Source organism: Lutra lutra, chromosome 7 (genome assembly GCF_902655055.1).
Source record: "Lutra lutra chromosome 7, mLutLut1.2, whole genome shotgun sequence".
NCBI classification, from domain to species: Eukaryota; Metazoa; Chordata; class Mammalia; order Carnivora; family Mustelidae; genus Lutra; species Lutra lutra.
In genome coordinates, this window is record NC_062284.1 from 44,956,096 (window position 1) to 44,979,322 (window position 23,227).

At 40.2% G+C, this 23,227-nt stretch overlaps 1 protein-coding gene across 17 annotated transcripts in view; it reads right to left on the bottom strand.

Annotated features, from left to right (window-relative positions):
• Positions 1-23,227, bottom strand: part of CSNK1G1 (casein kinase 1 gamma 1) — a 193,981-nt gene that overhangs the window by 21,131 nt on the left and 149,623 nt on the right. For 9 of the 17 annotated variants that reach the window (XR_007128513.1, XM_047735794.1, XM_047735795.1 and 6 more), the window contains 5 exons: positions 19,003-19,088; positions 17,126-17,210; positions 16,730-17,007; positions 16,013-16,117; positions 3,465-3,575 (listed from right to left, as the gene is read on the bottom strand). Coding sequence is in view for 13 of the 17 variants with exons in the window: in XM_047735794.1 (XP_047591750.1) it covers positions 3,465-3,575; positions 16,013-16,117; positions 16,730-17,007; positions 17,126-17,210; positions 19,003-19,088 (665 nt within the window). In the remaining 4 variants the exon portion in view is untranslated. Of the gene's footprint in view, positions 1-3,464; positions 3,576-4,452; positions 4,596-16,012; positions 16,118-16,729; positions 17,008-17,125; positions 17,211-19,002; positions 19,089-23,227 lie in introns of those variants that run through there. The other 8 variants (XR_007128515.1, XM_047735798.1, XR_007128514.1 and 5 more) reach the window with 7 other exon arrangements.

Consider the following 23,227-nt stretch of genomic DNA (forward strand, 5'->3'; position numbering starts at 1 on the left):
CAGGTCATGATCTTGGGGTCCAGGGATCGAGCCCTGCATCGATCTCTCCCTCTGCTCCTACCCACCACACTAGTGTGCACACTCTCTCTCTCAAATAAATGAATAAAATCTTTAAAAAAATTATTTCTACAAGGATCATTAGGAAAATAGCAGTCTTTCCCCAACTCCACTATTTCCTCTCCTTTAAAACTGATTATTTTGTTTTTTACCTCCATTATCTCTGAGTAACATGCATGTTGATCCTTCATTTTTAGGCATTATATTCACATTTTCCATCCTTCTAGTCTTCCATTATAGTTATACTGTAATTCTGACAAGATCAATTCTTAGTTTTACATTAACTATTTACAGCTGTGCCATGGAGTATATACTATGCTTCTTTCCTTCCCTGTATAATTTCTTATTCTCCCTAGAGTTAATCATTTTTTTGTTTTCTACAATTTCATTTTTTAAATCTTATCTTTTTTTTTAAAGATTTTTTTTAAATTTATTTATTTGACAGAGAGAGATCACAAGTAGACGGAGAGGCAGGCAGAGAGAGAGAGAGAGAGGGAGGGAAGCAGGCTCCCTGCTGAGCAGAGAGCCCGATGTGGGACTCGATCCCAGGACCCTGAGATCATGACCCGAGCCGAAGGCAGTGGCTTAACCCACTGAGCCACCCAGGCACCCCTAAATCTTATCTTTTAAAATGTTTAATTGAAGTAGAGTTGACATATATTAGTCTCAGGTATACAACATAATGATTTAACAATGATATACATTATAAAATGCTCAGGACAATAAGTGTAGTTACCTTTTGTCACCAAAGTTATTTCATTAAAAAAATTTTTTTCCAAGTAATCTCTATGTCCAACGTGTAGCTCAAATTTAGAACCCTGACACTGAGAGTTGCATGCTCTATCCACTGAGCCAGCCAAGTGCCCCCAAAGTCATTACATCATTAACTATATTCCCTGTGCTATACTTTTTATCCCTGTGACTTGTTCCTTTCTTTTTTTGAAGAGAGAAAGTGAGCGGGGGTCTGGGGGTGGGGAGGGAGAGAGAGCATCTTAAGCAGACTCCGCATCCAGCACAGAGCCTGATGTGGGGCTTGATTTCAGGACCTCAAGATCATGACCTGAGCCCAAATCAAGAGTCAGACGCTTAACCGACTGAGACCGCCAGGTGCCCCAATTTATTTATTTTCCAATGGGAAGTTTGTACCTCCTCTTAATCCTCTTCACCTCTTTTGTTTACCCTCTGACAACTACCAATTTGTTCTCATATTTATAAGTCAGTTTCTTGTTCATTTGTTTTTTTGGTTCCATAGATAAACAAAATCATATGGTATTTTTTTTTCTCAGCTTGACTTACTGCACTTATCACAAAAGCCTCTAGTCCACCTATGTTGACACTTCATTTTTAAGGCCAAGTAATACTGCACATGCGTGTGCACACATACACCACATCTTCTTATCTGTTCATCTATCAATGGACACTTAAGTTGCTTCCCTATCTTGGCTACCGTACATAATGTTTCAGTAAACAGAGGGGTGCATATATCTTTTTGAATTAGTGTTTTCATTTTCTTTGGATAAATATTCAAAAGTGGAATTACTGGGTCACATGGTAGTTCTATTGTTTATTTTTTCAAAAATGTTTTCTACCATTTTAACCTCTCTTTTCTACTTTATGGGAGACTTCCTTAAAATTTTCTCTTCCAAACTCTTGAGTTTTAATTTTTCTTATGTTTTTAATCTCCAAGAGCACGTGCTCTTTCCTTTTTCCTTGATTTGCTCTTAGAATGTTCCTTTTTAAAATAGCATCCTGGGGCACCTAACTCAGGTTATGATCCCATGGTCATAAGATCAAGCCCTGTGTCAGGCTCTGCACTGGGCATGGAGCCTGCTTGAGAGTCTCTCTGTCTCAGGGTGTCTGGGTGGCTCAGTTAAGCACTGAGCTCCATGCTCAGCAGGGAGTCTGCCTGAGATTCTCTCTCCTTCCTCCCCTCCCTCACCCATCCTCAGTCTCTCTATATATAAAAAAGTAAAAACGAAAAAAAAAAAAAGTGGGAGACTGCAAGAAGTATAGGGGTGGGACTTTAAAGTATAGATCACACATTCATTTACTGTCCCTTTTCTTCAATATAGCTCCCCATCCCCAAATGTGACATCCCCCAATTTATAGAACCCCTATTTTGTCCTTAGCAAAGAATAAATCTTTGGTTTTGTTGGGAATGGGGAGAGCATCTAGGGACCTCTGGCTTCTTAGGAAACAGACTTTTAACCACTCTTCTTTATTTTAGCACATGGCCCTACACACCGACTTCTCCTTATAGAAGGCCAACTTCTGAGTCTTTAAGGTATTACCCAGTGAAAACATGCCTTCTTGGCTCAGGATTCAGTTTTCTTGGGACTGCTAAGTCACTGAATAATTGCCCAGCATCTAACATTTTGTTGCTGTTGCTTCTTCTGTTTTCTCCAAACTTGTATAGATTCACGCCTTTCAAAAAAATCCCTTTATCATTCTTTTAGTGCTGTTTCAGGAGGACGTGAGAGCAGATCTGTGTGTTCAATCCATCATTTTTACCTAGATGTTCCCGTGAAGGTTTTTTTTGTTTTTTGTTTTTAACAGAACCATAGCTGTCTCCTGACTTCTTGTAAATAACACAATCTTCTGTGAATCACTCCATGTAAAAACATATTCTAGACAATCAAGCCTATTAAGATGAATTTCTACATGCAAAAGGTTTGTCTATCCCTTTATTTGATTTGGTGGCTCTGGGTTTACTTGTGTGCCCCAAATGGTGGTGTCACTTAATGGTCTGAGAGACACATTTGGATTAAGATTATTAAAACAGTGACATGGAAGAAAAGAGACACAAATGTTTTTAAGTACTAGACACAACAAAGCTTCACAACAGTCCAAATGAAATCAGAAATAATTCACTGAGACCACACTTATTACAGAGGAATAAAGCCCAAAAAGGAAAGAGCCCAACTTCTTGGTAACCCCACTCAGAAATGCTTGACTTGGACCAATTAACACTCTCACCTTATGTGCTAATAAGGCACAAACGACCATGGAATGAGCTACATATGCAGTCCTTTATCCAAAATCTACTTATTTTGCACATTTCAAGTCTTCAAAATTCACATACTTGACACTAACATACCTCTACCTTGACATTATTTTTATCGTTTATCATGAGTAGATCAAGGTAATAGGATTAGTTTACCCAGAAATCAGTATCAGAAATCATACAGATGTTTCTTAGTCAATGACAACAACCAACAATCATGTCAACAAGTGGTTCTTACAAGTCCATTTGGCAGAAATCAGCACACAGATATTCAGTTAACTATAGAAGCAGCTCAACCTTGTAGCAAGTTTCGTTTCTGAAGGAACCAAAGTTTCAGAAGCAAGTCAACATTCCACCAGCCAAGCTGAGAAGGCCAGGAAAGGGCAATAAAGGCAGTAAGTACCTGCACTGATCCCCCATGGCGGTCTGCAGCCAAGTGAGACGTCAGGTATGAGGTATTGGTCTGCCGGCTGGGCTGGATTTCCCACTCTCCTCGGCGCTCTGACGATGCAGTCTGCTCAGGCATTAGGAAGCATGAGAGCAAGATATGGAAGGAAAGGTGAAGCAACAGCAAGCAATAACAAAATCAAGTACATTAGTGCCCCTGAGGGTTTTGTTTTCGTTTTGGATTTTAAACTAACAACTGCTGCAAAGCACTGAGGAAGAAGTTAGCTTGGCTAGATTCATTTCAGCCTAATGAGCCAATACATGACAGTCTACAGCACACCATCCTCACCCAGACACAGAAAAACGATAATCACCAAAAGGCAGGGCAGGGTTGGGGGAGGGGGGCGGGGCAGGACACCACCACCAAAAGCTGGAATGAATTTTAGCTTCCATATTAGTAAAATTCAGTAGCTACTAAGCAGACCGAATTCCGAATGTTAATATTGTTGGACAAAGCAACAATCATACTTACAAATCATTTCACTGATTAAAGATCTACCTAAATGGACAGTAGTCGATCCAGAAAATTCCTACCATTAGGAATCAAGGTAATATGGCTGGCTGTTCCTTAAACAGGGAGCTCGCCACTCTCAACATAAACCTCTGCAGGACTTTCGACTAAGATAAAACGAGCAGTGGCGGTGGCTGGAATATGCTTTCTTATCTAGGAGAATGAAAAAAGTGTATCTTCAAAACAGGCTCATGGGTCAAGAAATATGAAAAGTTGGGGGGTGGTGAGGCTACAGTGTTTTCCTGATTCCCCTAGTTATTGGCCTCTAGTCCGGAATTAGAAATAGTTTTAGACAGGACTACTATGAATTGCTTTCTTCTAGAAAGCAAAAGGCAGATCTTTCCCCAGCAAAAGGAGAGCTTCCAATCCAAAACCTTTTTGGGTTCTGCTTTCAGTTCTGCTGTCATTCAGGCTCTCTTCATTCCTTCTTTACCTGTTTTTTAGATCTCATACTATTCTGATCTTGCTCATTTGTGATTTTTGTTCTGAAGAATCTGTTTAGGTGCCTCTTCCCCTGTACCAGATGGCTGAGGAGGTGTTAACATCATGATGCTCAGCTGTAACAGTCCTAAGGCTCTACAAAATGAAAAATGAGGAGTTGGAGAGGCAGCAGTGAGGGATTAGTAAATCAAATTTTAATTGCTGCTGATATAAACAACAGCAGGGGTTGGGATGTGATATTGCTGCTCTGCATGAAAACCAGCAAGGATGTAAGAAATCTTAGAGATGTTCACAACTACCAATGTTGTATTTTATAAAAAAAGGAAAGGAAAGAAGTCGTGGTCTGAGGCTCATATTCAATCTCCCTCTTCTGCATCTTATGGATAAGAGCTGTTTAAAGCTCATCTGTAAGTCACCAAAAGGGCTTCTTCCATTAAAAAAGCAAAGCAAAGCAAAACAAAACCTGAGCCTCATGTATCAGCTACAACCTCATTTTTATTAACAAATTATGAAGCCACATGGGTAACAGCAGTGTAAAGAATCCTGGCCATGTTTTCTGATATTCCTCAGGGAATGAGTATATTCTGTACGGAGGCAGCTGTATTAACTCACTTGCTACATTCTCTAACAAAAGAGGGGCTTGGCTCTCTAAGTCACATCTGAGTTCGCCAGTCACATTTGAGAATCAAAGCTACCCAAAAAAACCCCACCGCTCTGATTATTTTGTCAACAGAAGTTCAGATGTTTCATTTTCCAACATAAGGCTATGGTTTATAAGATAACCACAACTTTCATAAACTTAATGACAGTATCCATATCCTCAGAGCACCTAATCTCCTATCATTTTACTACTAGAGATTTGATAATAAATCTAGTTTATTGTTTATTTTTCTAAGCCATCTCTATACCCAACATGGGGCTCAAACTCACAACCCCAAGATCAAGAGTTGCATACTCTACCAACTAACTAGCCAGGTGCCATGAGAATAAATCTGTTCTAATATTATAAGTAATACCTGTAACTATTATCCATTAGTGATAGCTTCTTTAGTTCCTCTAGGACTTTACTTTTTGTAATATTTAAGTAGGATATTTAAGCTCCTAAACAACTATGAAGAACTGTCAGTTTTCAAAACATTTAAATGTTCGAGCAATATCCAGACATTTATATGCCATTTGGGGTTGTTTTGAGTTCCAAGATACATATTCAGTGTGATTACTTCTTGCATGAATGCTCTCTGTTTTGAACTTGTTTTTAAGGCAAATAAAGCTGAAAATGGAAAGAAATGTACATAAAACACTCATATGCTTTTAAACAACAAAATCTGGACAGCAGATCAACTATTATTTCCATTTTTACTGAAACATGCATCAAAAGTCTGGTTTGATGCCACTGTCTGATTCACAGGACTGTGTACCTATTTATATTCATTCTAGTTAAATACAAAATTAGTTGGAGGAATTAACATTTTTGTGTAGATTTTGGAAATACCAAGACACTTCCCAAAGGCTTAAAAGCCACACTCCATTTCCGTTTTCAAAGCAGTGTGTTATTTAAAAAGAGAAAAACAATGGCAAACGAAGAACACAGTGCACCATTCTACTGCCCTCCAATGCCTTCTATATCTACTGGAAGCTACAAAACCAAGAGACAGATGTGAACCTGGGGTTGGTGGTTTATCACACTGGGAATTACTCTTCATCCTAATATTATCCTATGGCTATTCTCTTCTAGAATTTACGGGCTAGGAATGGTGTATGGAAGCTGATATGGTAAAAAGGGTCATTGGCCAGTTTTAGAAAGCAACTGAGTGCCCAGGAACTAGAGAAACGGAGGAATGTCGACAACTACAGTATGCTGCTAGTGTACCTGAAAGGTTTTCTAGGCAAGGCTGTGTACACAGAGTTATGACTGGGCATAATCAGCACAGGATATAGTCATACTAAGCAAACCAGTAGAGGATATTGGCATGTAAACTCTTTACTCTTCAAAGACCACTCATGTACACAAGTCTATCTAACAGGCGATCAGGAGCTTCCATGGACAGAAGAGTCACTCAACAAGGTCAATCTCTCTGCATTACTTGAAAGGCAAAGGTCCACATGGAGTGTGAAAATCCCCAAAGGCAGGAGCAGGAATCTCAAGTAGTGGGAATTCCTTGGGGGAACGCTTTAAAATCTTCTGCTATAATTGCATTACCTGTGTGGAAATGCTGGGTTTACTATCCAGTAGGTGAATGTGGAAATAAAACAGCAGCGATCCCGCATGGCATAAATCAAAGACAAAGCTAACAAAAATTACTTAAGGGGAAACTTAGAGGAGCCTGGTGTAAAAAGTCAAAACTACCACCTGTGCTTAGGGCAGAGGAAATGAATGTCTCCCAGCAGTCACTTGGCCAGGATTAATGGACAGACAGTGGGGAAAAGGACACTAACAAGAGGGCAGGAAAATACAGTCTGGAAATACCTGAGGTACCACTCCCATCTATGGCTTAGATATTATTTCCAATTTATATTGGATATAAAGCTCCTATTCTCAAGCAAAAGGGAGGCGAACATTTCCTGTTGTAGAACATAAATCACTGAATCCTATTCTTTATATTCTTCGAAAGGTTTACTAATTACATTTATTATTTTTTTAAAAAAGATTTTATTTATTTATTTGACACAGAGAGAGAGATCACAAGTAGGCAGAGAGGCAGGCAGAGAGAGAGGAGGATGCAGGCTCCCCGCTGAGCAGAGAGCCTGATGTGGGCCTCGATCCCAGGACCGGGATCATGACCTGAGCCGAAGGCAGAGGCTTTAACCCACTGAGCCACCCAGGCGCCCTACTAATTACATTTATAAGGAAATTTCTCCATGTCACTTTATGCCTCCCAAAGTATTTTACAAGATGCCACCTATATAAAACATTTTGGCCTCCCATGTCAGTCTTCTAGGCCTCATTACATAATTATAGTCTTCAACTGTAATTAACTAGAATAGAGACCAAATAGTACCAAAAAGTTAGTAATGAATACACTAGGTTACATTCTGTCTTACCACACTCCCAAGATTTAAAAAAAAAAATTTTTTTTTTAAGGTAGTAGGGGTAAGACAGAAGTAGAAAGAATGGGGCAGGAAGCATCTCAAGAATTTTTTTTTGGAGCATATTAGACCTTAGATACGAAATTTTTAAAAGCTGGGAAGGTGGCTGAAGTGTATACTTTAACAAAATTTAAAACTTCCTTCTGTTAAGCTCATGAAATAGAACCAATTTCTATGCCAGACAGGGATTATTCTGTGCAACCTGTCATGTGGCCAAACAATGCCTTCCTGTATTCTACAAACTAGATATCAAATATCAGGGATGTTTGAGAATCACTGATAACAATGTAAGAAGGGATTATTCCCAAGTTCAATACTACGCAGACCCAGAGCTAATAGTATCAATTTTGTGATGCTCTGGGAAAAATCAGAGGAACCTGGAATCAGAGTCTGAAACTCTACTCAGACCCTGCCCTATTCTTATTCCAAAGGGTTTAAGACACCCCACCCCTCCTCTCCCAGCCAGATAAGGATGACTTCACTAGGGAGGACTTCTCCAGAACCTCCTTGCTACAAAGGAAGTGCCTCAGAACACAGGATATCTGCTGAAATACACAACATTGAAGAATGCACAAAGAAAACTTTTAATACAGAATAGAGAATTAGAGCAGAAGTGAGTGGCAGCAACTCAGTGACAGAATGAGAGAAGGTAAGGTAAGGTTTGTATTTCAGTCTTACACTTCCTTGTTTCAATGTCCCCCTTGGGGTAGGTGCCCCAGAAATGAGGAAGGACAGCCCCATTCTGAAGACAGCTCTATGCGGGAGGGTGACAGGGAAAGTATGCAATCTCTACACACAAATTCCTGCTAAATGGCAGGTAGCAAGTTAGGAAATTACACACAGGTCAGAGGGAGTCAAATTCTCTCTGAGCATACTCATCTGCCCCTTCAACTAGCAAACTGTGAACCTTGCTGAACCTGAAGCAGTACTCTGTCAAAGGAAAGCAATGGAGAATTAATCAGCTTTTGTTTTTTCTAAAGCCGCTGGACTTTCAAAAGAATATATGAAGATATTCATTTTAGGAAGATCTCTGCCCATCTTGGCTAGTTAGCAATCTGGCTTAATCTGCCCTTTGGAAAAGCTATGCTTAAAACAAGCTTTTTTCAGTAAGCATGTCAACACTAAGCCACACATACTTTTCTAAGGCTATACATTCCTTAAATCTAATCTCTTGGAGTCTAGATACAAACAAACAAATCTGAACCACTCTTTTTTTTTTTTTAAGATTTTATTTTTAAGTAATCTCCAAATCCAACACGGAGCTCGAACTCTCACCCCTAAGAACAAGAATTGCATGCTCTACTGACTAAGCCAGCCAGGTGTCCCTGAACCAACTCTTTCACTGGGGGCACATCTTCAGAATTCAACATGATTTGATCCTTCTGAGTTTTATTGTTCATTTCTTGTGTGTTTAAAAGATACTGAAGTAGTTTGAATATGGTTCTTCTAGAAGGATGAGGGATCAACTTTTCTTTGACATTTGATTCATATTTCCTTGCCTAGTCAAACTTGAGAATTTTTTTTTAAAGATTTTATTTATTTATTTGACAGACAGAGATCACAGGTAGGCAGAGAGGCAGGTAGAGAGAGAGAGAGGAGGAAGCAGACTCCCCGCTGAGCAGAGAGCCTGATGCGGGGCTTGATCCCAGGACCCTGGGATCATGACCTGAGCCGAAGGCAGAGGCTTTTACCCACTGAGCCACCCAGGCGCGCCCCCCCCTTTTTTCAAAGATTTTATTTATTTATTTGACAGACAGAGATCACAAGTAGGCAGAGAGGCAGATAGAGGAGGAAGCAGAAACTTGAGAATTTTTAAGTAAACAGTTCACCTCATAGAAAATGATAAAAAGTAAGTTCTTTCCCTTAAACATATCCTGTATATATAAAAATAAGTAAGTACTATTCAATATTATCATACTAGGATGCCATATCTGGCAGAGTTTAATAGTTCTAGATGGCTAGTCTGACTCTTTCTAACCTCAAAACAGATGCGTTCTCCCTAGTCTTCTAGGTCAAGTGCCCCTTCTTCATATGCCAGCAGAAAAGCTACGTAACTATCAAAATTGCTGAACCACGGTAACATGTGTATAGCATTTACCAGAGTAAGGACTGTCACGGGCTTAGATTGAGAAAGAACAGGAAGCACACTGCTGCATGCACATCCTAGTCAATACAATATTCTATATTTAGCATGTTGAGCAAACACACTGAATAAAGCCTTCAACAGTGCAATATACTGCACTTTAATACTAGCTCTCCGGATAATGGCAAGACTTACTTCCTGATCGCACTTGATCAGAGAATGCAAAGGGAAGCTTTGCCAGGTAGAAAGAGGCAGAACTATTTTTTACCCCCTTCCTGATGGATGGTAATGCAGAATTCTTTAAAGAAGAGCCACAGCCATGGCAAGATTTGCCATCTTTGGATCTCAGAAATACCAAGGGGAAAATGACAGAAGGTTCCACTGGGAACTTCCTGAATAGATCTAGCTTTCTTAGTATTTATTCTATCCAAACTCATGGTTTAATTATAGTTGTCTAGCTGGGTGACACTTTTATTAAAAAAGATTGTTCTTAAGCATCTGATACTAACATAGTTGTAAAAGATCCGATATAGATGAATTTAAATACCGTTCTTTGGGAACTGTATTTGGGATCTATTACTGAGAACCAAACAGTACTCAATTTGATACACCTACAATTTAGAACAGCAAAGCAAATTTTCCCGGAAAATTCTCACTGTAATGAGAACTAATACAATTGCCTGAGCTTACTCTGCAGCATGACCTGCTGTGTTTTTTGCACACCGTTCTCCTTCAGTAGACAATGTAGCCCTACTCTGGCTGCCAACGGAGGCAGAATGGCTTTTTGTGGAAACAGAAAACAAGCAGGAAGAAAAGCTTACAATTTATTTTTCATGCAATGTTAAATAAAAATCTGTATTTTAAATGAACATCTGACTTCATCTATGCTCCTCATCTGACAGATTTATTCATTCAAACAACTATTTATCAAGTGTCTACTCCACACATTATTTTAGGTGTTAGGGAGACAGCAGTGAACAAAACAATAAAAATCTCTACCCTTACTTATAGGCTTACAACAGAGAAAGCTAAGCGCCGCCCCCCACCCCCACCAAAGGTTAAATGTCCTATGGCCAAAGTCTTTGGGCTAAGCTAAAACCAAGTACTGAGCTCCTTTTCTTTCTCTTCCTACTCTAAGTATGGGACTAAACAGAGCCTGTTAATCCCTAGGATCACTCTTCCACAACTGAAGAGCAGATTTACCCAGAATAAGGAGGTTCTGCTGGCACTAACATCAATGTCCTCTCCATGTTCTGATTTCCAAATATGTCACTATTGTTTTGTTTGTTTTTGAGAGCCCTCCTCTGCCTGCTAGCCGTCTTCAGCTAGAATATACACACTCCTAGTATTTGAAACTCAAGATAACTTAATTCAAACTCCAAGTTAAGTTTCTCCTTCAACTTTCCTATTTCTAGTAATCGTACCACCTGCCTCCAAATTATCAGGGCTTCAAGAATCTCCACAACAGCGCTGACTCATCCTTCTCCTTCAACCTTGACACGCGTGTGGGCTGCCAAGTCTGGTAGATCATAACCTTTTATCATTTCTCAGTTCTATTTCATTTTCACAACAATAGCCCATCCAGGCCCCTTTACCTCTGAAGGGGATGCCCTGTACTTTTATTGTCTTCAAGGTAGCTGCCAGGCTATAATCACCTTCTATGCCAAAAGACTGCTAAAAGGAAGTTTTGGTCTTATCAGCCCTCTGTTCACTAACCTTTAGTACCTATTCCTTTCTGAAATTAAATACCAAGTCTCCAGCCCAGCTTTCCAGGAACTTCATCAAATGGCTCCAAGATATTTTCCTAGCCTTGTCTCCCTTTATTCATACCATGTATTTTAGCAAAATGAACCTGACAACTTGTTGCTCATTTTTCCTTTTTGCTTGGAATGCCTCTTTCATTCCCACGTTACTCTTCCAAGAACACTTCAAATGCAGTTTCTTTCATGAAACTCTGTCATGCTCAGACTAGATGAAATGTCTCCTTATTCCAAAGTCTGATGATGGGAATTTGAAACTTGGGATACTTCTCTGTTCTGCCTTGGGTTATAGTTTTCTGGCTACTTGGCATATTTGCTTGTCAGTTTTTTGAGGGCAAGGATTCCCTACTTATTTTGGTAGCCCTAGGACATACTTTCACGGAGCGGGTTCTCAGCTAGACGTATTTAGTCAAAGTTGTTGAAAAAAAAGTTAGCCGCCCCTCAAGTGAGAATAATACTTGTCAATATCTCTCAAAGAGAGACTACTTTCTTCTTTAGCTGATTTCAAAATTGAAAAGAATCAGCCTAAAAAAGAACACACACCGCTTTCAATTCCTAGAGTCATATAAGGGACCTATGTGACCGCAATTTTTCTTAAAAAATAAAAGAACAAAACCCCCAAAATATAACAACACAACCCTAAAGATGGAACAAAAGCAATGAGACCACATAGACACAGTGTAAAGGTAGAAGAGACACCGGAAATATATTTGCCCACGGGGCACAGAACAGAAAGAATTCTACCCAGAAGGATTCAGAATCCTGCTGGGAGTGGAGGTATAAAAATTGCATTATGGGGTGCCTGGGTGGCTCAGTGGGTTAAGCCGCTGCCTTCGGCTCAGGTCATGATCTCAGGGTCCTGGGATCGAGCCCCGCATCGGGCTCTCTGCTCAGCAAGGAGCCTGCTTCCTCCTCTCTCTCTGCCTGCCTCTCTGCCTGCTTGTGACCTCTCTGTCAAATAAATAAATAAAATCTATTAAAAAAAAATTGCATTAATGCGGGGACTTTCAGTCCCTTAGCAGCCATGGGATACTAAAAACCCTTTGGCAGGGGGAGAGAATTTCAAGAATCAATTACTCAAAAAGAAGCTTATTATTGCTTTGCAGATGAGATTTCCTAATTACACCCTTCACTTAAAAGTACACTGAAAATTGGGGCGCCTGGGTGGCTCAGTGGGTTAAAGCTTCTGCCTTCAGCTCAGGTCATGATCCCAAGGTCCTGGGATCGAGCCCCGCATCGGGCTCTCTGCTCAGCGGGGAGCCTGCTTCCTCCTCTCTCTCTGCCTGCCTCTCTGCCTACTTGTGATCTCTGTCTGTCAAATAAATAAATAAAATCTTTAAAAAAAAAAAGTACACTGAAAATTACTGTATTTTTACTCAGCTACCAGGTATGACCATATTTTTCACCTTAGCGATCTAGGTTTTCAACATCTTTTTTTCCCACACTTTTTTTTTTTAAAGATTTTATTTATTTATTTGACAGAGAGAGATCACAAGTAGGCAGAGAGGCAGGCAGAAAGATGGGGGAAGCAGGCTCCCCGCTGAGCAGAGAGCCGGATGCGGGGCTCAATCCCAGGATCCTGAAGACAGAGGCTTTAACCCACTGAGCCACCCAGGCACCCCTCTTTTAAAATCCACTCAAAACAACAATGTTGATTAAGAATTCACTGAAGCAGGAAAGACAAGGGAAACTAAAGGAAATACCTATTTTAGTTTGAAATATTCTGAAAACATGAGTGGGCAGATATGCTGATTATGCTGACTTCACTGACTACTTAAATTATCTTTTTCTTTCCAAACCTTTTCTATTTAAATGCATTTTTCATTATAAGGTAATATAACTTCATCACAGAATAGTATGGAAAAATATTAACCACAATATTATCAGTTTCAACACTACTTCTGTTAATACGTTGGCATTATCTCGTCTCGCTGATTTTTTCATTTTCCCTTTCCCTCAGGGAAATCACTATGTATTTCTAATTTGTTCTCTGATTTCTTCACTCTACAAACTATAAACATTTTCAGGTTGCTACAAGTTTTCTTAAATATTGTTTTAAGTGGCTACATAATATTCCACTGAATAAATGCACTGCAACTCACTTTACTATAACCCAGTTTATCTGATAAAAGACCTGAGCTAGATCCATAACCATTCCCTTATAATTATATAGGTGGGCAATTTCTCAAACTTTGTTTAAAATCGCATTGCAACAATTTTATGCACATAACTTAATCTGTATTTTGGGTTGTTCTGTTACGATTGATTCCCAGAAGTAAGATTTTTCTATCAGAGAGAACAGTAACGTCATCCAATTACCTTCTAGAAAATTTTAACAATTTGCAAAGTCCAGAGCAATGTAGGACAGTAGAGAGTTTAACTGTGCACTCAGCTACACTTTTAACAAGGGAGGTCCAGGGAGAACAATCGCAGAAGTCAACAATATTCTGTTGTCAAATCAGAAGTCAGACAAATTATAATTCTTAGCCAACTACTTTGGTTAAAGCATGTAACTACGGGGGTGCCTGGGTGGCTCAGTGGGTTGGGCCTCTGCCTTCGACTCAGGTCGTGATCTCAGGGTCCTGGGATCAAGCCCCGTGTAGGGCTCTCTGCTCAGCGGGGAGCCTGCCTCCCGCTCTCTCTGCCTGCCTCTCTGCCTGCTTGTGATCTCTGTCAAATAAATAAATGAAATCTTTAAAAAAAATAAAAAGCATATAACTATGGACCCAACTAGTGTACACAATTTGCTAAACCCCATCTTTTTGCCTGTCTACTCTGTCTTTTAGTTACTAAGACACAGATTTCCTTCCTTTATACTTTTTTTTCCTTACCAAGCCACACATTTTGCTAAGCATATGTACTTACGGTGAGTCTATCCATTATTTGTATGTGTACGTCACTGTACACATATGTGTTTGTACTTCTATATGCTATTTTGAATCTATGTGTTTCCATATGTACATCTGAGAAAGTGTTTTTGCATTTTATTATAAAAATATGTGTGAATATTAAAAAGTGAGGTCAAGGGTAAGGAGAACAAACTAATTTGATAGGTGATAATGTCTGTGTGTGTGTGTGTGTGTGTGTGTGTGTGTGCGCGCGCATATCTGTTTAGTATCCTTTGCTTGTTTATCTACTGGGGTCCTGAAGTTTTCTCTTAGCAATATACAGCTGACCCTTGAACAACAATGGGGTTAGGAACACGGGCCAAGGGGCACCTGGGTGGCTCAGTGGGTTAAGGCCTCTGCCTTCAGCTCAGGTCATGGTCCCAGTGTCCTGGGATCGAGCCCCACATCGGGCTCTGTGCTCTGCGGGGAGCCTGCTTCCCCCTATCTCTCTATCTGTCTGCCTCTCTGCCTACTTGTGATCTCTGTCTGTCAAGTAAATAAATAAAATCTTTAAAAAAAAAAAAAAAAGGAACACGGGCCAACGTGAAGTTGAAAATCCCCATATAACTTTGACTCCCCACGTAACTGCTGATAGGCTCCTGTTGACCAGAAGCCTTACCAATAACACAGTCAACAAACATGTTTTGTGTTATATGTACTATATACTGTACTTACAATAAAACTAGAGAAAAAAAAATGTTACTAGGAAAATCGTGAGAGAAAATACATTTACAGTACTGCACTATAGTTACTGAAAAAAAAATCCGCATGTGGGGCGCCTGGGTGGCTTGGTGGGTTAAGCCTCTGCCTTTGGCCTGGGTCATGATCCCGGGGTCCTGGGATCGAGCCCCACGTCTGGCTCTCTGTTCAGCGGGGAGCCTGCTTCCCTTCCTCTCTCTCTGCCTGCCTCTCTGCCTACTTGTGATTTCTGTCTGTCAAATAAATGAATAAAATCTTTAAAAAAAAAAATCCGCATGTAAGTAGACCACACAATTCAAACATGTGTTATTCAAAAGTCAACTGAATATGATATAAAGATGAAAGTCGTAATTTTTACTTCCCAGTAAGTGACGCCTTTCTTTCAATGTTGTCAAATCTGTTGATTTTTATGTGTCTGCCTCTTGCCTTTAGGCCGAGAAAAGCCTCTCATATAGAGCACTAGTTTCTCAAACAATATTAACACTGAAGGATGGATGACATGGCTTTCTGTGGAGTGGCCTAAAGCAAAGCTGAGTCTTCATTTAGGTTCACCTCAGATCTTGGCCAGCTCTAGAATTAACTTAGGGGCAGGGGCAGAGAGGGGAGAGAGGTGCCACTTTATGCCTAGGTCAGCTGGAAGTCCAAATTACCCACTCTTCTTAATCTGCAAAAAACCCCCTCAGCATTGGCAAGAGTGCCACATTGGACTGCATGCAGCTGAGACCCAAAACGGGCTACCCTGTTCACCCTGTATGTTCAGCTTTTTTCAGGCCTGTGGCAGACTCCCCTTTCAGCCAACAGACTTGGACAAGCCCAATTCTCTAGACTGGATACTTCATGTAAGTTGCCTGGCCACATCTCAGCACCATTGCCTAGCCCCGAGGAATGCTGGAACGCCGCACACCACTGAGAAATGGCAAGTTCTTTGTCTTTAATTTCAGTATATGCACCGAAGCAGAGAAGCTGAAGAATTTCGGTTTTAGTATTAGCCAAGAAGAGGGAGAATGTCTGAAATAAGGAAGGCCCAACACGTACCTGATTTCGCAGAGGCGGCTGTGATGGCCGGTCCCTGTGCGTGTGGCTTTCTCGAGTTATTGCAGACGCGCCGGAATCTACGTGAACTGACCCTACTGGAGTAGGCTGGAAAGACAGAACAGAAAGTCAAATGGAAAACAGGTCCAAGCTAATGCCTCCACAAAGGTGAGCATCATTCTAATTCTAATAAAAGAGTAGTGATTATTATTTTTAGCCAACAAGGGCAGTTTCCAGTCTTCTTTTATTTATCTGCAAAAGGGAGGCCGCTTGTCCTCAAGAGCTCACTGGGGAGTAGTTTACCTTGGAAAATAAGGAAAACATCCTACAGCGATGTGTTAGCATGCTCTCAGGCACTGTGGACCCCTGGCCAAGAGAGCCAATTCAAGAGTTTCCTAAAGTTCTGGGTTCCACTCCTCCAGAACTCAAGACTTTCACAGCTTACATAGCACCACCGTCTGGATCACTCAACTGAAAGTTCTTCTTCAGAACTGGCTTCAGTTCTGATACCTTAGGACATACGGGGCATAATCTTAAAAACATAGGAAGGAGTTGCTCTTACTTCCCAACTGCTACCTATGGCATCACCCTGAAAAGGCTGGCAAATGTGAAGTCTACAGTCAAAGGAATGTTTTTCTCATGGACTTAACCAGAAAGTCTGGCACGTCAAGTGGTGAGGCAGCGCTGGTCTGAGGTGAGGAGGTAAAACTGAATACTTACAATAGGCCTCCCGACCCAATCGTAGGCATAGTCGAAGGTGTAGCCTTTCCTTTCAAAGAGGTCTGTGAAGAGTGTCCGTAAATACTCATAGTCAGGTTTTTCAAAGAAGTCTAATCGCCTGACATATCGCAGGTAGGTTGCCATCTCTTCTGTAGAAAAGAGGTGAAAGGCCATGTTCACGAGCTGAATGCTTCCCATGGCGAGAAGCTCTGGACCAAGCCAAGAATATCTGGTGTTTTCTTTATGACCCAAATGAAAGTGATAAAACCTATCTTGGTCTAAATGACAATAAAAGGAAATGTGAGCGAGCACCCTCATCTAGAGATACCAAGTCATGGTCTCCACCTACTTCAAAGCTTCAGGCACAGTGGCTGGAGCATCCTTTTAGCATCCTACCTGGAAAGTTTTCACAGAGAGCTTCAATGGGAGTATTCCTTTTGGTGTCACCAATTTTTTGATATCTCTCTTTTAATGTATCAGCCTGTAGAGAAGAGAAAGAAAGTTATTTGGAAAGAGGTCCCAAGTATGAGTGGGGCAATATGTTTGGGGAGGCAATGGTTGTTTCAATCAAATTGGCAGGATTTGCTAGGCTCAGTCTTCTTTCTAATAAATAAGAAAGGTAGTAGAGATGATGTATTTAATATCTGCTCTGTTCTGGAAGGTTTTCCTTGTAAGTATGTTTAGTAGTCTCAGATAAACACCATCCAATGTAATGAGACGAGTAGCTAGAAGAAAGTAAAAATATTACATAGTGGTATTTTCAAAATCTCAGAAGCTTAGTAATCTCCCATAGCCAAAGGGGTTCAAAAGTGATTCAGCCTTCCCCTTCTTAGATCAGTTCTATGATAAGATTTAAAACAAAAACAAAAACTGCGAATCTAAGAATCTAAGCGGGGGCAGACAGATAGTTGGCTCCACAGAATATTTACTGTGAAGCTGAAGAGAAAAAAATAACAAGTAGTAGAAAAATATGCCTTTCTACAATGTGCTTCCAGAGGGAAAAGTGTTATCTATGACAGAGGCATGGCTAACAGACAGGTTTTATACAGGTCAGTGGCTCAAAGCAGCCAAGTCTGGTTTGCTCCGAATTATAGACAGGCTCCTGGAGCTTGGATCAACAACATGGTCTCAAGGGGATCTCATGAGGCTCTCCCTAGCCTGCTACACTCAGCTTTAAGCAACAGTGTTCTAAGGTAAGTTGGAGAAATTTTAGATCTACGACTGCCACTAAAATGATTCATGGATCGTGAGAACATTTCAAACAGTAACACTGCTTTGGCACTGCTTTGGCTATGTGATGAGCAAACAGAATGTGACACTCTGATAACTATCAGTATCAATGACAAGATATATATGACCAGAAGGCTAGGAGGTGTTAGAAGAGGAATTTAAGGGCAAAGCTTTACTTTTCAGGACAACAGCCTAGAAAGCATAGTGAGTGGATCCTTCTGCCCTTCTGGAGGGAGAGAGGTAGGAGGCTCGGGGCATAGAAGTACCCAAAGCTACTGATTTTCTGTCCATACTAACATGTTGAAATAAATTACAACTCAAAAATATGTCTCACATTTAACTATCTAATGAGACTTAAAATGGGTTATCTGCTCCAACCAGCCAAAGGCACAAAGTAATTACAGTGGTTATGATTATTATCAATAATTAACTTGAACACAAATGCACTCTACCAATACCTACCTAAGGAAGGCTATTTAAACTATATGCTTCATAAGGAACAACTATCGTCGGCATAGGGATTTACTGAACAAAACACATGAACAGCAACATTAAGCCTGGATTTTTATTTTAATTCAGGTGGGTCCTTAGCTTACAGAGGATGAACAAATATTTTCCAGTTCTCTTTAGGGGCACACCCAGCCCTGCTGGCCTTGTTGGTAAAATGTGTAGCAGCTGCTGTCATCAATTTGTTCCAGAAATTCCCCAGCACACTGGGAACACTCTTCCTGCTACATAATGGTAGTGGAGGAGGAAAGTGACACAGAGAAAAGCAGCACTGCCAAGGCTGGGAGGGAACAAGGGAAGAGATTATGGGAAACCCCAAAACAAGGAAGGAGGATTCAGAAGGGGAAAAGACAAATGTAGGCAAAACAGAGCTCCCAAAGCCCTGGGGAGCATTTACGATATGTAGACTGATGTTGCCAGTCCCTGCTTCTTATCTCTGTTGCCAGCCCATCTTCTTACAGACATCGAGTCAGCAACCCATCCATTAACAACTGAGTATTGAAACAAAGCCCTCCGCTGAGCACTTTCAAGGATACCTTGAGTCCTTGCCAGGGTAGGCTGCCTCGAAGGAAATACATGAACATATGGCCTAGGGCTTCCAAATCATCCCGCCGGCTTTGCTCTAAAAGGGAAGACAGATCACACATTATGTTTGCAGTTATTAAAGCAGAAAGGGGTTCAAAACCAAGTAATCCCTTGAGAAGCCCTTCTGTCTCTGGAAAGGCTCTGCTTATTCATTCTTTGTATATCTAAACCAGGAATAGTATTTTAGATCAAAACCAAAAAACACTGTGTACTTCCTTTGCTGTCATGGGCAAGTAAATAGCAAGGGAAAGGAGCAAATCCTAAACTAAAACCAAATCCGAATCACTGACTGGTGGGTAACCACTCTCAGTCACCAGGAAGGTGCTGTCACCTTCCTGAAAGTAAGACAATTAAAATGAAATGTTATTTCCAGTATATGGGCTACAGTTACCCTTTGGGTGACCATCATGGAAAGTGAGAAGTAGATTAAGCAGCTGAAACTTTTAAATGGTCCATTCTGGCTAGGCCTGCAAAGACACAAGCTGCAGAATGCCTGGGATACCTGTTGAGTGCTTTTATTTCATCATAAAAATTAACACTTAAAATTTAGTTTGACATAAACAAACATGGATGTATGCTCTCTCAGCTCCAATCCATTTGTACCATGTTCCATAGACACCTTAAGAAAAATTTAAAATGTATTACTTAAGGTGCCTATTATGGGCATATAAAACAGGATCCCCACATTCTGGGCACTTACCATATAAAACAAGTTGCTAGGTTTTTCTTTCTTTTTCACTGGAAAGACTAAGATGGTAAAGAACCAAAGAATGCTTAACAAAAAACTGTTATGTCATCTCAGAAAACATCCTTATGTATTCTTGGGTTGTCAGACTGAATAGAAGTAGTACATGCCTCTACTCCTTATTTGTCAATTATGACTCACCTCAGACATCTAATGTATTTACTTCTCAGAATCAAGTTTAGGGCTTTATCATAAGAAATTAGAGAGAAAAGACTAAGGGGTTACTCTAGGCTCCATTATGCTTTCTTTGTACAGAAAAGAAAATCTAAAAGGCAGGGAAAGCTACTCAGCTCAAAATACAAAAGTACAACATGTTTAAGAACTGCCTCCAGTTATGGGAAATGTGCATGAAAAGGAGTGAATAGATCTCTACAGGCATATGGGGAAAGAAAAGGCAACTTTCTAAATCATGGTTTGAAAACGTTTTTTGGCAAGGTGGTCGCTAATGGGAAAGGGAGGCACCCTGACAAGAGAGATAAATAACATAAAATTGAGTGGATGCACATCAATTGAAATAATCTTTAAAAGAATTAAATAGCAAGGCCAAGAGAAGCTTTTGTCTACATGCTTGCCTGAGGTTTACAACAAATTTTATATATAATAGAAAACAAAAAGCTGTTAGACGAAAAGAGTTTGTTAACCGAACCTAAAGACACACAACAAAAAAGAAAGTACAAGCAGGGTGAGTTGAGGCCTCCCACAAAGCACGGCAGACAGAGGAACCACACCCTGCAGTTTCTCATACTGTATCACACCTACTCATTGCCTTTCCATTTTTACATCTGCTTCCTCTATCAAGAGGCCCCTCTGTGATAAAAATTCACTGGACAAATGGTTGCACTTTTGCTAGTTGAACACTAGAGGGCAAAACTCTCCACATTTTCAATACTGATCAGAACTTCAGAAAAAAAGCCCAACTTCTCTCCACAGCAAAGCCCATTATAAAATGGTTTTGGTTTTTTAAACATCAAAACAAACAAACAAACAGAAAACACATGTAAACCCACTGGCATAACTAATAAAGTGGTTTTCCAAATACTGAGCACCATGAACAGCAGCTGTGGAATATGGAATAATAGGAAGAGCAATAGCACCTGAGTCTGGCCCACTCTTTCCGTTAATTTGATCCATGTGAAATTAAGCATGGCTAAGTCACCTACTTTGGGCCCCAGTCCTCATTTGAAAATACACTGGTTGATTTAGATAATCTGAAAAGTCATTTTCCAGTTCTAAAATTCTAAAGTCATTAATCTGTGGCAATTTGAGAGATTAGTAATTAATCTACGATAATTTAAGCCTTTCCAAAAAAAAAAAAAGTGAAAACCAGAGTCATGCTTTGTTTCCATACTTCTTTGAAAACTCCACATTCATTGAATCCAGCATTTCCACATGCCCTCATCTTTTTTCATGAAGGGTAATTCTCCCTTTCAAAGAAGAAAGGTTTTAAGTGTCCTGGGGCTGTCCTAGGGCCAGAAGGACACAGAATTCTTCCACACCATAAAAGCCTGCTCTCAACAATGCAGAAAGACATTTGGTTTTACATGTGTGACATCCCTGATTTTAGGTCAAATATTCTTTACTGGAGGAAAGGGGCTAGGTGACCCAGTGTTCTCACCCTAATTTCAATCATTAAAGAATATAAAATCAAAATTGGCTACCTTAATCAGCAGGAGGTGGCTAATCTGACAAGGTAATGTCAGGTTTAGGAGGATTCTTCCCTTGTTCTCCCTCACAAAATTAATAGGCAATTCTCTCCAAGTCATTTGAAGACACCCTTCTCTTTTTCTGTATTATTAAAAATCAGGATTCAAGTTCCTATGGAGACCTTTCTGCTTTGAGACCCTGACCAGAGTTTAAAGGGCATGTGACAGCCATTTATATGTATTCTCTGTACTATGGAGAGGACAAAATACAGTGACAGGTTCAATGTGACCTGGAAAACTCTGGAACTCAGGAAATTCAAGTTTAGAGAAAAACTCAAAGTTCCAGCAGGAATGGCCACACCAAGAGATGAAAGAACCCAGTCTAATGGCCATACATGCTTAAAACTTACTTTGTCAAATAACTATCATTTAGAGACTTTGCTATCATGAGGCATTATGCTAAACACTTTATATACTTTATCTCTCAGAATCCTACAGTATAAGGCATTACTATCATACCCATTTCATAGATGAGATAACTGAGGCCAAGGGAAGAAGGTTACTGGACCCAAATCACATAGCTTTAAGTGCAGAAGCCAGGATTTGCATCCCTTCTTTTTTTTTTTTTAATTAAAAAAAAAAAAGATTATTTATTTAACAGAGATACACAGCAAGAGAAGGAACTCAAGCAGCAGGAGTGGGAGAGGGAGAAGAGGCTTCCTGCTGAGCAGGGAGCCCGATGTGGGGCTCGACCCCAGGACCCTGGGATCATGACCCAAGCCGAAGGCAGACGCTTAACTGACTGAGCTACCCAGGAGCCCCTGTATCCCTTCATTTTAACCATTACCCTGCACCTCATACAAACATAACACAGATAGCCATCCCTTATCTCTTCTTGCCTTTCCTGACAAGAATAATAAAATCAGACACAAATTGCTGTGCCTAGTAAGCAGGCATTGAAACAACTTCTAGAGTCTGTCAGTTAAACCAAATAATCATGACTTTACTATTTACAACAGTCTGTCTCTTAGTAAAAAGGAAGGAAGAGGGAATATTGAACACTATGCAAGAGACCTGTGTTACGTATATTACTCATTCAACCCACAAACACACCCTTGTGAAATATTACTCTCATTTTACAGATAAGTTCCAGGAAGATTAAGTAACTTCTCCAAAATGACACAGATAGTAAGTGGCAGGGGACCTTCTGGTCTAATTTTAAAATATTACATTTAGGAGCGCCTGGGTGGCTCAGTCGTTAAGTGTCTGCCTTCAGCTCAGGTCATGATCCCAGGGTTCTGGGATTGAGTCCCACATCAGGCTCCCTGCTCAGTGGGAAACCTGCTTCTCCCTCTCCCTCTCTCCTGGCATGGGTTTCCTCTCTTGCTCTCGCTCTCTCTGTCAAATAAATAAATAAAATATTAAGAAAAAAATTATACTTAGTTAATTGAAGATTTCCATATGGTTACTAAAAAAATCCTGACAGCATTCATGATTTCAATTCAAGTTGTATCACTTTGTAATATGATTTTTACTCCTAACACCAGAATCCTCATCTGAATACCACACAGTTTACTCAACAAGCCAACTTTGTAGCCATTTAGTCTTTAAAACACTTCTTAGTGTACAAAAATTCATTAATATTTAAACACCCACTATAATTAGCTATGTCTAGGAGATAGAATCTGATAATATTGTTTACATGTCTACTCTCAAGAGTAGTGATTTTCAAACATTTTTTTCAATCACTTTGGAACCTTTTCTTCAAACATAATCTTCCATGGAAGC